This window comes from Electrona antarctica, assembly GCF_951216825.1.
Source record: "Electrona antarctica genome assembly, chromosome: 13".
Lineage (NCBI taxonomy): Eukaryota > Metazoa > Chordata > Actinopteri > Myctophiformes > Myctophidae > Electrona > Electrona antarctica.
Window position 1 is genome coordinate 1,531,757 of NC_136794.1, and position 17,299 is coordinate 1,549,055.

General features: G+C 42.1%; 1 protein-coding gene across 1 annotated transcript; it reads right to left on the minus strand.

The window, feature by feature from the left end:
- Positions 1-7,808: 7,808 nt before the first annotated feature.
- LOC306935573 (up-regulator of cell proliferation-like) lies at positions 7,809-12,653 on the minus strand (the record flags this gene model as incomplete). The annotated part of the gene is made up of 2 exons (XM_079518672.1): positions 7,809-8,510; positions 9,519-12,653. 2 exons carry the CDS (start codon positions 12,651-12,653, stop codon positions 7,809-7,811), a joined length of 3,837 nt encoding a protein of 1,278 aa, XP_079374798.1.
- Positions 12,654-17,299: the final 4,646 nt, after the last annotated feature.

Genomic DNA, 17,299 nt, shown 5'->3' on the forward strand with positions numbered 1-17,299 from the left:
TGCCTCTAAAGATTTCTGGAGTAAAAAAAAACAACGTAAAAAGTAAATTAAAAAAGTACCTCAAAAGTGTACTTTACACTTTTTCTCCTGTCAGTCAACAGCTGTCGGTCCCGGGGCTGAGGGGGTCCCTCCCGGGGCTGAGGGGGTCCCGGCCTGACAATGAGTTCAAAAGTTCATCCAGCTTGATCGGTTTCAGTGATTATGAAAAGATATACCGATTTACCAGTTTTGTGGCAGGTCAAGACGCTGAAAGAACGTGCATGGTTCATCGATTCGCGTTGGTATACAAATCTATGTACTTGGAGAACGAACGTGCTTCTCGGGTGTTCAATTGAGCGAAAAGGTGAGACGAAGCGATACGAAGAGAATGGATAGATAGAGACTGAACAGTATGTTGTTGTCTGAGTTGAAGAGGTTCCCACACTATGCACCATGCATGCACTCCTTAAGTCAATATTGTATTTAAAACCACTTAAAAACCTATATGCACAGTTGTCGACCGGGGTCCCCCAGGGCTCCATTCCAGGTTTGCTCCTTTTTTTATCCGCTACACACAATCTATCTGGCCAAAAAATGCATGGAGGAGCAGGGGGGGGGGGGGGGGGGTTGAATAGTCTGTCTGTCTGTCTGTCTGTCTGTCTGTCTGTCTGTCTGTCTGTCTGTCTGTCTGTCTGTCTGTCTGTCTGTCTGTCTGTCTGTCTGCCTGCCTGCCTGCCTGCCTGCCTGCGTGCGTGCGTGCGTGCGTGCGTGCGTGCGTGCGTGCGTGCGTGCGTGCGTGCGTGCGTTCTTGCGTGCGTGCGTGCGTTCTTGCGTGCGTGCGTGCGTGCGTGCATGCGTGCGTGCGTGCGTGCGTGCGATATTGAAAACTTGAAATGGGACATTCTGCATAATGACTACTTTTACTGATTGGCAGGCTCCACTCATCATGTCATCCATCATGGTGCTGCTAGTTGTTGGACAACATGGGACCTCATCACGTCATGATGTTAGACAACATGGAACCTCATCACGCCATGATGTTGGACAACGTGGGACCTCATCACGCCATGATGGACAACATGGGACCTCATCACGTCATGATGTTGGACAACATGGGACCTCATCACGTCATGATGTTGGACAACATGGGACCTCATCACGTCATGATGGACAACATGGGACCTCATCACGTCATGATGGACAACATGGGACCTCATCACGTCATGATGGACAACATGGGACCTCATCACGTCATGTTGGACAACATGGGACGTCATGTTGGACAACATGGGACCTCATCACGTCATGATGTTGGACAACATGGGACCTCATCACGTCTTGATGTTGGACAACATGAGACCTCATCACGTCATGTTGGACAACATGGGACCTCATCACGTCATGATGTTGGACAACATGGGACCTCATCACGTCATGATGTTGGACAACATGGGACCTCATCACGTCATGATGTTGGACAACATGGGACCTCATCACGTCATGATGTTGGACAACATGGGACCTCATCACGTCATGATGGACAACATGGGACCTCATCACGTCATGTTGGACAACATGGGACCTCATCACGTCATGATGGACAACATGGGACCTCATCACGTCATGATGTTGGACAACATGGGACCTCATCACGTCATGATGGACAACATGGGACCTCATCACGTCATGATGTTGGACAACATGGGACCTCATCACGTCATGTTGGACAACATGGGACCTCATCACGTCATGATGGACAACATGGGACCTCATCACGTCATGATGGACAACATGGGACCTCATCACGTCATGATGGACAACATGGGACCTCATCACGTCATGATGTTGGACAACATGGGACCTCATCACGTCATGTTGGACAACATGGGACCTCATCACGTCATGATGTTGGACAACATGGGACCTCATCACGTCATGATGGACAACATGGGACCTCATCACGTCATGATGGACAACATGGGACCTCATCACGTCATGTAGGACAACATGGGACCTCATCACGTCATGTTGGACAACATGGGACCTCATCACGTCATGATGTTGGACAACATGGGACCTCATCATGTCATGTAGGACAACATGGGACGTCATGTTGGACAACATGGGACCTCATCATGTCATGTAGGACAACATGGGACGTCATGTTGGACAACATGGGACCTCATCACGTCATGATGTTGGACAACATGGGACCTCATCACGTCATGATGTTGGACAACATGGGACCTCATCACGTCATGTAGGACAACATGGGACCTCATCACGTCATGATGTTGGACAACATGGGACCTCATCACGTCATGATGTTGGACAACATGGGACCTCATCATGTCATGTAGGACAACATGGGACGTCATGTTGGACAACATGGGACCTCATCACGTCATGATGTTGGACAACATGGGACCTCATCACGTCATGTAGGACAACATGGGACCTCAACACGGGGGCGTCATGATGTTGGACAACATGGGACCTCATCATTCATCCCAAATCTAGAGTTGCAAATTGCCGCTAGATTTGTCCATAGCTCTGACCCAAAGCAGCTTGTGAATATTAACGTTGTAAACTAGAGAAGCAAGACTGCAATTAAACTGTGGGCAGTGAGCAGGATTAGCTTCAATGTCCATTGAAGTGTCAGACATATACTGTAGGCTTACCATAAATGCACAGCAGCCACATTGGAGAGAAATTCTATCCAGCAGGCAGGCAAGTGCTAATTACTATTATAATTAGGTACAGTAAGATCAGCAACAGGTGCACTGACGCCCGCATGGCCAAAAACATGACATAAATGATGCATTGTACTTTCTTACAATATTGGCAACAAACAAGTTAATAAAAACCAACACAAATCACAAGCCGTATCCCAAACCCAATGGCTGGTTGTAATCTCTTGAAACAAATAAACTTGTCTCCTTGCACATTTTAGACAACTAAACACTTACAGTGTCACGATGACTCTTAAGGTGGTGTGTGAGGAGAGGATAACTGCTGCTAGCTCTGAGGCTCAAACCAGAAGGATTAACACAGAAGGGGATATAAAGCTCGCCCCCTAGAGGTGAGCATAAAAAAGTAGTCTACAAATTCACCCTCTAGAGAGGATATAGACAAATCCACAGAAGGGTGCCCTGGGCGCGGCCATTACTGAGGTGTAATCCATGGAGCAGTGCCTTGTAGGCCAGGTGCAGCTAATCGGCAATATGCATTGAGAGGGGCCAGACTTCAGCACCCTGAATTTGACCAGAATGGAAACAGAGCCTTACTTATAGTTAGGTAAAGTTACCGTAAGTTGTGGCAAATCTGGGAAAAATGCTTACCACTAGCTTTCTTCACAGATGTGTTCATAAAGGTGTCTACTATCACAGAAAAAATTGTTCCAACCCAACTCCCTTGGGAAACTTGTGACAGCTGCTGAAAGTCGGGGTACCATACAATACATTATACATTTCATTATGCTTTAAGTAGCATGTGACGTGTCAAACTAGGGTGTTTACATGATTCTGAATCCATTCCAAGCATTAGTTTTGCACGAAAAACACTCCTTGGGCTAAAAATGGCCATAGCCGTCATCACAAATGTGATGAAGTCAGCACATTTGGGCATATTTAGGCAAGTGGCTATGGCCAAACTAGGGAGTCTATGGCCAAACTAGGGGTCAAACTAGGGGGTTTTCATGATTCTGAATCCATTCCAAGCATTAGTTTTGCACGAAAAACACGACTTAAAAAGGACATAGCCGTCATCACAAAGGTGATGAGGTCAGCACATTTGGGGACATTAGGGCACATTTGGGCAAGTTCTATGGCTGAATTTAGCCTAAACGAGTGTTTTTCGTGCAAAATGAATGCTTGGAACGGGTTCAGAATCATGAAAACCCCCTAGTTTGACCCGTAGTTTGGCCATAGACACTTGCCCAAATATGCCCAAATGTGCTGATTTCATCACATTTGTGAAGACGGCTATGGCCATTTTTAGCCCAAGGAGTGTTTTTCGTGCAAAACTAATGATTGGAATGGATTCAGAATGATGAAAAACCCCTAGTTTGACACGTCACATGCTACTTAAAGCATAATGAAATTTATAAATGTGTGCCTTATAATGGTTGTATGGTACCCCAACTTTCAGCAGCTGTCACAAAGTTTCCCAAGGGAGTTGGGTTGGAACACATTTTTCTGTGATAGTAGACACCTTTATGAACACATCTGTGAAGAAAGCTAGTGGTAAGCATTTTTTTCCCAGATTTGCCACAACTTAAGGTAACTTTACCTAACTATTAGTATGATTGGAAACTAAGGCAAGACCAGTGATTGTGAAGGAACTCCGTGGTCAAATACATATTAATTGGAATGTCCTTGACATGAACAATGTTTGATAAACACTTAATATAGTGAATGGAAACTCTTCAAGGTAATGGACATTGTCTCAAGTACGTATGCTAAAAGACCTGATATGACAAAGGTTTATGACAATATGCACACATATGTGTCAACACACACACACACACACACACACACACACACACACACACACACACACACACACACACACACACACACACACACACACACACACACACACACACACACACACACACACACACACACACACACACAATATAGGATTCTCTTACATTTCACCCCTAGGAGAAACTCCAGTCAATCAATGTTAAAGGACCACTCCACCACTTTTCAACTTCTCTTCCTATAATTGGTCCTAACTAATGTTCATGATAAAATACCACCATTCTTTCTACTCAGTCTGTGTCTCAGGCTGTGGGCAGTTCAGAAACCCGTCCACCAGTGACATCATCAATTGTGAATTCAAGCTAATAGAAACGGCAGGCTTTCTTTTCCTGAAAAGTTGCAATGCAAATGTTGAAGCCATCGTTCTCACGATAATACAAATCTAAATATATTTTAAAACAAATCTTGTTTAAAAAAAAAATCTGCCTAATGATGATGTCACTGGTGGACGGGTGTCCGAACTGCCCAAAGCCCTCCTATGAGACACAGACTGAGTAGGAAAAATGGTGGTGTTTTATCATGAACATTAGTGATTATATGAAGAGATGTTGAAAAGTGGTGAAGTGGTCCTTTAATAGTATTTGTAGTAGATAACAGTAGCACAAATTGAAATTTGCACCCTATGGCCAGAACAATAATGAAGTCTGTGTGTTTGACTGGACTGCTGAATTCCTACAATGCCCATAATGCTTCAGTGCACTTCCCCTCCTTGTGGATAGGGGGGAAGTTGCATGGAAGTGTGACTTTGTTGTCCAGAAAGGAAGTGAGAGCTATTCGGCAATATGCATTGAGAGGGGCCAGACTTATGCTTATGCATTGCAAAGAAATACAGTACTTTATTAATGTATGCTTCATAGATGAAGTAGAAATACTCAACTCAGTAATGTATGCTTCATGGAAGAAATAGAAATACTGTATTAATGTATGCTTCATGGATAGTCTGTCATCTCCTTTGGTATTGCTGGTATGTTAACCTCGGTGTCAGACAGAAAAATGCCCTTAACGGGGTCGTTAAGGGGGCTAGCAAAATTGTGGGGGCAAAATTCAGCTGTCTGAGTCATGTATATGACTAGCAGGTGCTAAAAAAAAGCATCATCAATCAGAGCAGACAGCTCTCACCCCCTATACCGGGAAAATGAATTCCTGCCATCCGGCCAATGGTTACTAAAACCAACCGGTAGAAATTCTCATTTATACCTACCTCCATCCGGGCCATCAACAAGGGAAGCAGGAGGAGGTAGATGTAGTTACACTCGGCGCACTTTAGCTCTAGTTGCACTTTATATTTAATGTAAAATCTTATCTTGTGATAATGTATACGTATGTCTGTTGTTGTTTATGTATGTTCTACTGTTTGTAATGTCTTTAAGAGCTTTTATTATCAGCTGCAAAAACGATGTGCCCAGCTTGGGACATAATAAACTTGACCTTGGTGGATGAAATAGAAGTACTTTATTAATGTATGCTTCATAGATAGATGAAGTAGAAGTAGTAATGTATGCTTCATGGAAGAAATATAAATACTTTACTAATTTATGCTACATGGAAGAAACAGTAATCTCAGATTACTCAGGCTTAAGACTTCAGAAAATAAGACCTCAAAAATCAGATTTACACAAATATTTATATAATTTCTGTGAAAAAATGAAAAGCGCTAAACAAAGGGTATTTATTATTTATATTATTTATTAAAAGTAGTAGACTATATTAATTATTCAAACGTTTATTTTCACAGAATCATATGTGTTATGGCTGTGATTCACCTGGATCCTGAATTCTAGGCTTAAAATTGTGTAAATCTCTATGGGGAAAATTAATGGCAGATTTTTCAGTGGGTCCAGAAGACCACGCCCACTGCTATGCCCTATAGCAGAGATTCAGACTCAGTTCCACTTTCTTTCTCACATGACATCATGTAGGCCTACAGTAGAGGTTCTCAAAGTGGGATCCAGGGACCCCCAGGGGTCCTCGATGAAGGTCCAGGGGGTCCCCAGGAATATCTTCTTCTCCTCTTCATCCTCCAATGAAATCAGCTAATAGCCTCATACAATGGTTGAGAGTTAGGAACATCCAATGAAATCAGCGAATATATTTTTGCAACATAGTTACGAAACAAATTGCCCCCCTAGGGTCTGTAACTCTGACAGTCTGTAAATGGTACCAAATGGACCCTTAAGGGTCTGTAACTCTGACAGCGTGTAAATAGGAACCTGTGCAAATTTAAAGTAGTGGAAATACCCAATATACAAGATCACAATGCGCTGCAAAGCTCTGCGTTGTGAGCTTGTAAGATCTGCTGTGTTGCTCTTTTTTTAACTTTTTGGAAGTGAAAATGTTTGGATTTTAATATTTAACCAATGAAAAGTAGGCTTTTAACAGCACCTTGTTTATTGTAACTCCCACCCTGTGGGTCAGTGACCACTGCATGGTGGGCCATCAGTCTATAAACGTGGGCCCCCAAATAATTGGCAAAAAGTTAAAAACACATGATAACATAATATCAAAACTCTTGACAGTAAAAACAACCATGTGATGGTATTTCTGTTTACCGTGTCCCTTAATACACTTTATACTGAAACGTTAAAGACAGTTCATAGGCAGTTTGCTGATTTGGTCTCTTTATTCACAAGAAATAGAACAATGTTTTTTGTTTTGTTTAGATGTTTTGTTTTTCATACAGCTTAAAGAATGCTTCATGACAATGCACACAATATCAATAAAGTATGTTCATTGTACAATTTCAGGGCATTTAACATTTTACTGCTTTGATTAAACTATTCAAAAAATAATGTTCAAGATGAAGACATTAATGAATAATATAGTAAGCAATGAGTCTATAAGTAAAGCAGAAATTCAATCCATGGAAAGAAACATAAGTACAGGTATGAACATTGATTGGAGTCTACATAAACATAAGAACATTTTGACAAGCCCCCAAACGTTATTATGAGCTGTCTAAATTGTGCCAAACAAAATTGTTTGTGACGAGCGTCCAAATTATGTTGCGGCCATTAAGCAATAACATAATGAATCGACAAAGTCAGGTCTCAATTGCAATGAATTTGATTTACATTCAGGTAAACATACTAAAGTAGATTTTTATTAGCACCTAAATCAGAGTACTAAACATACCATAGGATAGGGGTCGTGAATGATCAAAAACTGAGATCTAAAGTCCTAAGAACCAAAGAAAAAGATGTCTGGCCGAAATCAAAAGTGAGGAGTCTGGTGATTGATACATTGCAGGAAATCATATTCATGAGTGATGCCGTCAAATAACTCCTAGGTTAAACACAGTGGAGACTCATGTTTGATGTTAAAGGATGCATCAAGGCTTCTCTGTGCCTGTGGTTTGTCAATCGTCATCCAAGCTGAAGGGATATCAGCAGGTTTTGCATTGTATATTTCGGCAAATTCATTGTTGAATTTCCTCATCACATATTTCCAGTAGTCTGATGCCTCAATGCTTTCGTCTGGTTGAATTTTCCAGCTAGGGAAAATGTCCCTGTAGTCTTTATAAGGGTGAAACTCTCCCTTTGTCTCAGAACAACAGAACGACGTCTCACTTATCACAAATGAAGAACATACATCAGTTTCGAGTTTCTGATCTTCTTTATTCCTACAACTACCAAGACCTTCTGGTCTGTGGACTGAGGCAAAGTGTTCCGCGTGTCCTTTGCCTCCTGCGTCACAAGGCACTTTGCAAAATGGACACTGTTTCCCACATCCAAAGATTTTGTTGAACAGCTCGTTCTGGGGTTTGACATCAAGTAACCTTAGTTTTTCTGACAGGTCCTTTTCTTTGAATGTCTTTGTGAGTGCCTGTTCCATTTCTTTCACAGACACTCTAAGCCAATGAACAAAATCCTCCAGGTTTGATTTGTTCAGGGTCAAGACAGTTTCCAGAGCATCCTGTGGAATTAACAGTTTATCACCAATTCCATCGCAAATATTTTGGACAAAAGTCTCCACAGTGATGGTTTCCTTTTGGGCATTTGTGATAGCGCTAGTTATGTACTTGATGTTTGCTTCAATTTGTTTTTGTTCCAATTCAAACAGCTCATCCCCACTTGAGAATTGTTCTACAATTTTGTCAGATATCCAGTCTCGAACAAAATCTTCATATGACTTAATGTAGCTCACATAGGTCTCAAGACGGTCCTCTGACAACAAATAGCTCAAAAGGGAGTGCTGGAAGAATGACCGCGTGCTAAATTGATCAGCATTTTTGCCTGCCAGCATTACATCAACAATTTCTGGACCCAAGGAACTGGTGACATTGTGTTCCACTGCAGGTCTCAGGCAGAGGTTTGTGAATTGCTCAGCTTTTTTCTGACACTGGTCTTTTTTATTGAACAAATCTTTAAAGGCAGAACAGTGCTCGTTTTTCAGTTTGTTTAGACAAACCTGTGGGTCATTTTTATCTCTGAAGTCTTTGTGCATTTTCTGAAACTCTCGAGCTGACAGACCACACACGTGTTGTTTTAAGTGCACTTCAAACTTAATATCCCCCTTAACATCTCCATTGGCACTCAACATGTTATCAATCTTATCTAGGATCTCTGAGATGTAAGTGTCATGGTAATTGGTTTTCTTTTCCACTTTCTCAGACACATACCGTGTGCAATCCTTAATAATCATGTCAGCTAGCCTTTGTGCATTTTGCATTTTGTCATTGCCAAGGAAGAATTTATTGAATTGATGAATTCCTTGTTTGACAATGTTTCCTGCAGGTTCCACTTTGAAGTGCCCGTCTCCACATTGTTTCAGGGTTCTTTGTTCCAGTAATTCAGAAGCATAACTCCCCTTTGGCGATATGTCCGACCACAGCAGTTGTTCGACTTTACTGTAGACATCAATGTCTTGTAGAGATGTTAAGTTTAATTCACTCTCAGTTTCTTTCCACAGCTCATCAAATTGACTGTCTAGTGACGATGAAATTATTGTTCTCTTAGGGTCACTCTTACGGCATTCTTCAATTAACTTCAGCACCTTGTCCTCTAATTGCTTTGCAAAGGTCTTCTTCATTCCGTCAAGACTTATCATCCCTCGTCTGATTTCAACAGCAGCTTCCAGTTGATTGCGTACAGAGTTCTCAATGTCTTTTCGTAGGGTTTTTGCACTGTTTGAGAATTCCTCTCTGTATCTCTCAACAAGATGGACGTGTCCTTCTTCTTGCTTAAAATAGTCAGTCAGATGTTGAAGGAGTTTTGTCTCCCAAATAGAGAGCTCTTTCAAGGCTTCAGTCTTCTTCTGAGTTAGTAACTCTTCCAGGTTTGGTACGTTAGACTTCACAGTTCCAAAGTTTGAGATCGCTGTTTCAGCATCTTTAACCCATAAGTACATCCGTTTTTTGAAGTTCCATTCGATTTTGCTGGATTCTTTGCAGAGCTTCATGTAGGCATCGGCCACAAGGCTGTTTCGGAAACTGAAGATAAAGTTCTCTTGTTGTACTGCAGTCCACAGGCTTTTTGTCCATTCCAGAAAGTCCAGTACTTTATTAGCAGATGGCCTGCTGCTTCCCTTTCTGCTTCCCTTGGCCAGAATTTGGATTATGTTCTTCTTGAACTCATAAACAGCCTCACTGTACCCGGCATTTACTGGTGCCATTGGTGGGTTCCCATGCCAGAGTCCAGGGATGTACGAGTTCCCACTGTCTGGATTGTATTTCATCACATCTGTGAAGTTCTTGTTCTCCTCCTTTTTCTCCATTTTGGCAGCAGCTTGAGTCATCTCATTCAACTGTTGCAACAGTAGATTCCTGTCCCGTAGGTTACTGTCTGGGGCTGCTACATCTGACACATTCTGATGAACGAACTGGCAGTTTGGCGTCTTCCCCACTGCTTTCATCCTGAGGAATGCGTGGACAACGATTTGCAGGATGTCTTTCATCTCTGTTATATTCTCCATCGAAATGTTGATTATAGTGACATCACTAAGCCCTACAACAAGTGTTGCAAGCTCATTGTCATGCTCATAGCTATCATCCAATTGTGCAAGTTCTGGCGACTTCAGACCTTCAGTGTCAATGATTAGCACAAAGTCACAGTTCAGAACACGTTTGTAGTCTTCTTCCACTCTGACAAGCAACATGAAGGCACCTCGAGTGCATCGACCGCTGCTGACCGCAAACTGAACTCCAAACATGGTGTTAAGGAGCGTGGACTTTCCTGTGCTCTGAACTCCAAGAACTGTTAGGACCAGGAGTTTGTTCTTCTCCCCTACCAAGACACTTAGCTGAGTGAGAACATCCTTCACCCAAGTAAGAGGAATGGTGGATGCATCACCGTCAACCAACTCCATGGGAAATCCTTCAAGGAGCAATTCTGCACACAATTTGGGAAGATGGCGTAGCTGTTCACGTAGCTGTTCATGTGATTTACAAGTTTCCATTGCAGACTCATATAGCTGACCCATTTCACGCAAGAAGTGTTCTATCCCCAGTGAAATGTTGGAAAGTTGTCTATCAAGCTCTTTCAAGCTCTTTTCATCCTTATTTTCAGAACTCTTACATTTCTCTTTATACTGTTCACGGAGAGAAGAGAGTTTTACTCGGGACAAGTTATCAAGGTTCATTCGCATCCACTTCAAAAAATATGCACGCTCTATCCCTGGGCTTGATAATGCACTTATGAAGCAGGCCATGGCGTCTGACATGCCGTGCTTGTTTTGTTGTTCTCGAAGTTCTCTTTTCTTTTGTTGGAGCTCACCTTTGTAATCTTCTTTGTTTTTATCGCCAGCATTCTTAAGCCTGAATCCCTCCTTCTCTAAACGAGCTATTTTTTTCAATATCTTCCCTTGCAGGGGAAGCTGATTTTCCTTATACTTAAGAATGTCTGTTATCTCTGAGGTGATGGCGTCTGCAGTTTTCTTGGCGTTCTGACACTCTGGGGAGTCCTCATCAACTGCAATTCCAAGTTGTTTGGCAACATCAGTCATCTTCTCCATCTTCATCCTCATTTCTGAGCTGTTGACCACATTGGTGACTTTTTCTCTGAGCTTTTTGACAAAGACTGCATCATTCATCTTTTCAGTCTTCATAATGACGTTGTTCTTTTTCAAGTTAAACGTCCTTGCCACTTGTTTAAGGCTGAAACCTTTGCTCTGGGTGTTACCGACCAAGAACAGCTGTGCTTTGTTGTTTTGGCTGCTCTGTAGTTTGTACTGAGAGTCCAAGTTGTCAACAAACACAAAAACTGCTGCTGATGTCTGGCAAAGAAATTTGTATTGTTTTTCAAAGGATTTGATGTCCCCCCGGAGGTTAGCTATAGCTACTGGCTCTCCGAAAATGTCAATGTTAGTGTTTCCACACGGAAGATACCAACTCATTTCAACCAATCCATCAGATATTTTCCTTGGACGATCACCACCTTCCATGTCTCGGTGAACAAATGTGTCATGATACTGTTGGGGATTACTCAGCAGCATATTGAGAATCTTTGACTTGGACAAGGAGCACTCACCCAGTCTTACAAAAGACACCATTGGAAGTTTAGAGAGAACAATTCTGTCTTCAATAAAGCTTTTCGGATCTGGAAGTGAATGAGATCTGAACCTCTTGATAATGTCTCTCATTGCCCAAAGCATGAACTGACACTGACCTGTTTCACAATTAGGAAGTAGCAGCGGCAATGAAAACTGACACATGGACATTTTCAATGCCATTTCCTGCTGTAGCAAACCATTGGAGCACAGAAAAATAGCAGTGACAATGTCTAAGGGGTGAATCATATCTGAGCCCTGACTGTCTGGCATACTATCAACATCTGAATCTGTGTCAGATGAAGCATCACTGTTTGTTTCAGATTCTGGACATTCTGAACATTTCACATTCCTCGCCGTTACATTGACCATCATTAACTTCTTCAGAAAATGCCATGCAAGATCTGAATGACAAGTAGCAGGTTCATCTGTAATGGTCTTTTTATCAATCTGGAGTATTGTGCTCAAGGATAGCTTCTCTGTGTAGTGATCCTCCAACCCCAGGTCTCTCAGAAAGGACTTCAAGTCACGTGTTGTCTGAACAGTGACTGCACTGCTTTCCTTGCTTCTGCCAGCTGCACCGCATTCACATGTGACTCGAACTTCATACTCTGCCATTGGCTCAAGACCAGTAATGATGGCCATTTCGGTTTGTGATGTCACTTTGTCCCATTGCGGTTGTTCAGTGGATAATTTAGCGTACTCTACACTGTAGCTCTCCACAGTCACCCCATCTCCAATCTCAGTGGGTTTCTCCCATGTAACTGAGAGTCCATGTGCGTTTGGTGAAACTCCAGGTTTTTCAGGTGGACTTGTGGGTAAAGTTTTCATGGATTCACTGACTTCACTGGCTGGCCCTCTGCCAACTGGACACACTGCTCGGTATCTGAACACGTAGTCTGTGTTAGGAGACAAATTGGAAATGGTAACTTCATCAGCTTTGGATTCTGTGTGTTGCTGCCAGTCATCTTGTCCAGTGACACAGTACTCAATAGAGTAGCGGCTGACATGTTCTGCTCCAAATCGCGGCGGGTGCATCTTGAGTGTCACACTGTTGTGGGTTGTGTCACTTGCTGATAATTTCTCAGGCTTTGAAGGTGGTTGAAAATTATCATTGGCCAATGACCCATCTTCATAAAGGTAGATGCTTGCTCCCCTTTGACTCTCATTTGTTGTAGCTGTTATGAGGAACTGGATATCCTTGTTGTCTTTGTTCGCCTCTGAAAAATCAATGAACAACTTTGCTCTATTTCTCACTTCTGACTTTTCTGAGATGTACCATGGTTTCTCTTCTACATGCATTGTAGTGTTCACTAGTTTGGGTGTATCTCTTAGGTAGCTTGATAAAGCTGACAGATATGGTTCAGAGGTTTGCAGTGATGTGAAAGCAAAGCATACAGCATGGTGGGTTTCTGAATTGAGGATGGTTTCAAGTTCATTGGAAGAGACAATCTTTGTGTTTTTCATCATCATGGTGCGGGAGCTTATGCTGTTTATTTCTCTCTCTTTGCAGTCCATCCACTTGGTCAGGTCTTTGCTGTTGAAAGGAGATGAGTGTCTTGTTTTTAGGAACTCTGCAAGCACACTGTCCTCTTCCCCACCTGCTCTGATTAAAGGAAGTTGAAACTTGAGCTTGTACTCGTTGCACTGCTCTTTAAAGGTTTTCAGCTGTTCACCAATCTGTGGGAACTGTTGTGCGACTGGGCATTTTAGTTCATCGTTGCACCTCAATTCAAGTTCACTGAAGTATTCCAGGACACGTTGAGCTTCCATCAATAATTCATTGCTCATCTGACGGGCAAGCCCTGCAATGGAATGAACATTTCAATTGGTGATTTTATTTATTTATTTTTATACAGTACTTTATGGTGTTATTCTTACCGTATTTTACACTTCATCTTATTTTCACTTGTTCTACTTCTACAGATGCTATGTAATTAGCCCTGTATATACAGCAACTAGTAGTCTAGTGAGTTGTAGTATTGTAGTTACTAGATAACCCCACCTGAATTGACAGTATGTGCCAGCATGGGAAAGCCATTTACCTGGATGGTATACAGATTGCACTGGACTTAATAGAGGGTATGCGCATGCTTAAAGTGAATGGCACATCGAGTGGCAAATCGAGTGGCAAAGCAACAGGCAAAGTGAGTTTAACATTGTTTAATGCAATCAGATAGGACTTTTCTGTTTGGATGCATGGGCTGTCAAGGCCAGAAAGTAGTTTTTTGCCACTCAGTAGGCATTCCTGCATAACTTCCGGGTTTGATGATGATGTCACGCGCATACTCTATAACACTGGATGAATGACCGGGCTAGGTGTAGAGCACTTTGTTTCAACATAGTTGTATCGCATACCTGTGGGTATGTATGTGTTTATAGTAGATATTCTAGTAAGGATAGGTGGTAAACTAATTGCCCCCTGGCCTAAACCGTCACACAAGGCCCCTTTTCCACCAAAATAACGTTGGTACTAGAACTGGTTCTGTACTAGATTCTTGAAACCTTGGTGCTGACTGCAGAAGGTGTTGTCTCTGTCAGACTGATTAAAGGGAAGAGGTCCAACTCATTATGCATGTCATCTTGAGAACAAATGTACCACTCTTTAAATAAATTAACCAGCTGCCAATCAGCTTTGACATGTCCCAATTGGATGATGGAGGTGGCACTGGCATTGAAGACACTTTACGAAGGAATAAATGCAAAAATATCACCAAAGCTGTCGTCTGATGTTCAATCACAGCAAGATTGATTGTGCCAGAAAAAGGGCAGCTGACATCGATGACCCTGTTGACTCAAAAATGTGCCCAGGACTGGGCACTGATGGCTTAATTAAGGCCCTGGTGATTAAAAGGGTCAGAACAACGGTGTCACAACCTATCGCTGTTGTTTCAGCATGACTATGTTTCTATAGGCCTACTATAAAACACAATATTTGAACAAACAACTAGAAACTACTAGAAAATAGACAAGCGAGAGAAGTGTGTGTACGATTCACTGTTCAGGAAACAACTTGAAGCAGGCACGATACAGGCTTAACTGTGACAGCAGGTCGCATTTACTATGACATCAGGGTCTCCACATCCCCATCCCTGATGATGTCACATGATGTCACAAGACCTGGGCACCCCGTGCCCGACACACTAACTGACAGGAAATGCTCGATTCCATAGTTAACTGCGACCTTCGGTCGCAATAAGCCCTGAGCTGAATTAAAACAGTTGCAATGTTTAGAAATTTCTATTTGCTCGGACACATATGACGTAAATCGTATTATGTGTCTTCAATACACCTCCATCATCCAATTGGGACAATGTTGAACCTGATTGGCAGCTGGTTTATTTCTTTAAAGAGTGGTACATTTGTCTTTTCAGGATGACAGTACATTTTCTCATGTCAGCTTGAGCTGCACAACACAGTGGATTAGAAGTGGACATTTTGTGTGATGGTTTAGGGCGAGGTGCTATAGAGCGGCAAAGTCTTGATGTCACTCGCTCATCCTCTGGTTCAAGGGGTTCGCAGAAGTTTGTCTCTATGGAGAATAACATTGGGCCACCTTAAAATCGCCTCATATAAGACTTGAGGTCAAAAAAAAAAATTCTCTGCGATATTGTCGGGGAGATGTCTCTGTATCATTTACGACAGTCACTCATATTTGATTTGATTTTTGTTTCTAGCGAAGATTTAACTAATTTGGCAGCAGTAACATTAGCGTTTTGATTAGCGTCAGTTGATTCTTCATATGAGTGAAATGATTTGTTTATTTTTCAAACAGTTCTTGCCGGCCCATAGAGCCACATTGTGAACCCGGACATGTTGAGTACACCAAGGTTTTATGTTAGAAATGTTGAGTATGGGTCCCCAGCATTTAGAAATTGCCGGATGCTAAATTGCATATGTTGAGCAATTTTCATAATTGACATAACATGTGACCATACCATTAACAACCTATAGAAGGCAAAATATTCAAAATTTCAAATCACAAATTCGGCAAGTGGGAATGGCCGTTTTTAGCCCAATGAGTGTTTTTTTTGCAAAACTAATGCTTGGATCAGCATCATGAAAACCCCCTGGTTTGACACGTCAAATGCTACATAAAGCATGATGACATTTTGAATATTTTAATATAGGTTGTTAATGGTATTTGTCACATATTATGCCAGTTATGAAAATTGCTCAACTGCAAGTTAGCATCTGGCAGTTTCTACATGCTGGGGACCCATACTCAATATTTCTAACATAAAACGTTGGTGTACTCAACATGCCCGGGTTCACATTCTGGCAAGTGGACCTCAAGGCTTGAGAAAGGAGAATTTTACATCATAGTGTCTGAACAATTAGACATAGTGTCTATTTTATGTCATGATGATGTACAATGAGTGCCCCTCACTTCACACGGGTGTGATCTTTTATCCTCAAGTACTTTTATGCTCAAGTCTTCAAGGCTAATCACTTGTGGCGTCCTCAATTTTCTGTCCTCACTTGTTCCTCAATACGTACTTTGCTCAGTCAATCAAATCATCGCTATGGGGTGATCAGCCAATCAAATCATCGCTATGGGGTGATAAGCCAATCAAATCATCGCTATGGGGTACACACAAACAGACAAAGCTGGGCATAAGAGTAGCTAGCGCCCCTCTCCCCCACCATCTTGAAAACTAGAAGCCACAGTGAATTTCTATTGGCATCATTTAATGTATTATGTCAAAATACATACATTTTGATAACTGGATCATCAAAATAATTATGTTCAGACATTCAAGTTCTACTCTGAAAAGCCTGACAAAGCCCCACATTTTAATGTATAATATAGGTGGAGGGGATGTGGGGAAGTGGTTTGCCATTGGCATGGCAGGCACACTTAATTAATTAAATTGTTGTCTTATTTAATTTTTCATAAACAACATATCCCAGCAGACCCCCTGCAATTTTGCCAAATGCATACTAATTCTACTCACCTCCTACTTCTGTAGCTGCTTCACTGGTAGCGGGATGAGGAGTTCGGGTTTCTGAGCATGAAGCTGCATCTGTTGGACCAGTCACCAAACAGAGACAACAGATGCTGTATGAATATCTGACTAACAGTAGAGGATGACACAGGAGTGGATCTTCACATCCCACTCCCACATAAGTAATCCCTTCCCATTTCTATACAGGGCCAAGAGGATGGATAAATAAAATCGCATCCCATCCCACTCCTAGTAGAATGAACCCCACTCCCATCCCACATGTCACGCAAAAGTAGCAAAAGTAGGCGATCTAGAAGTGTGACGGGGGCCAAGTGTTCCTTT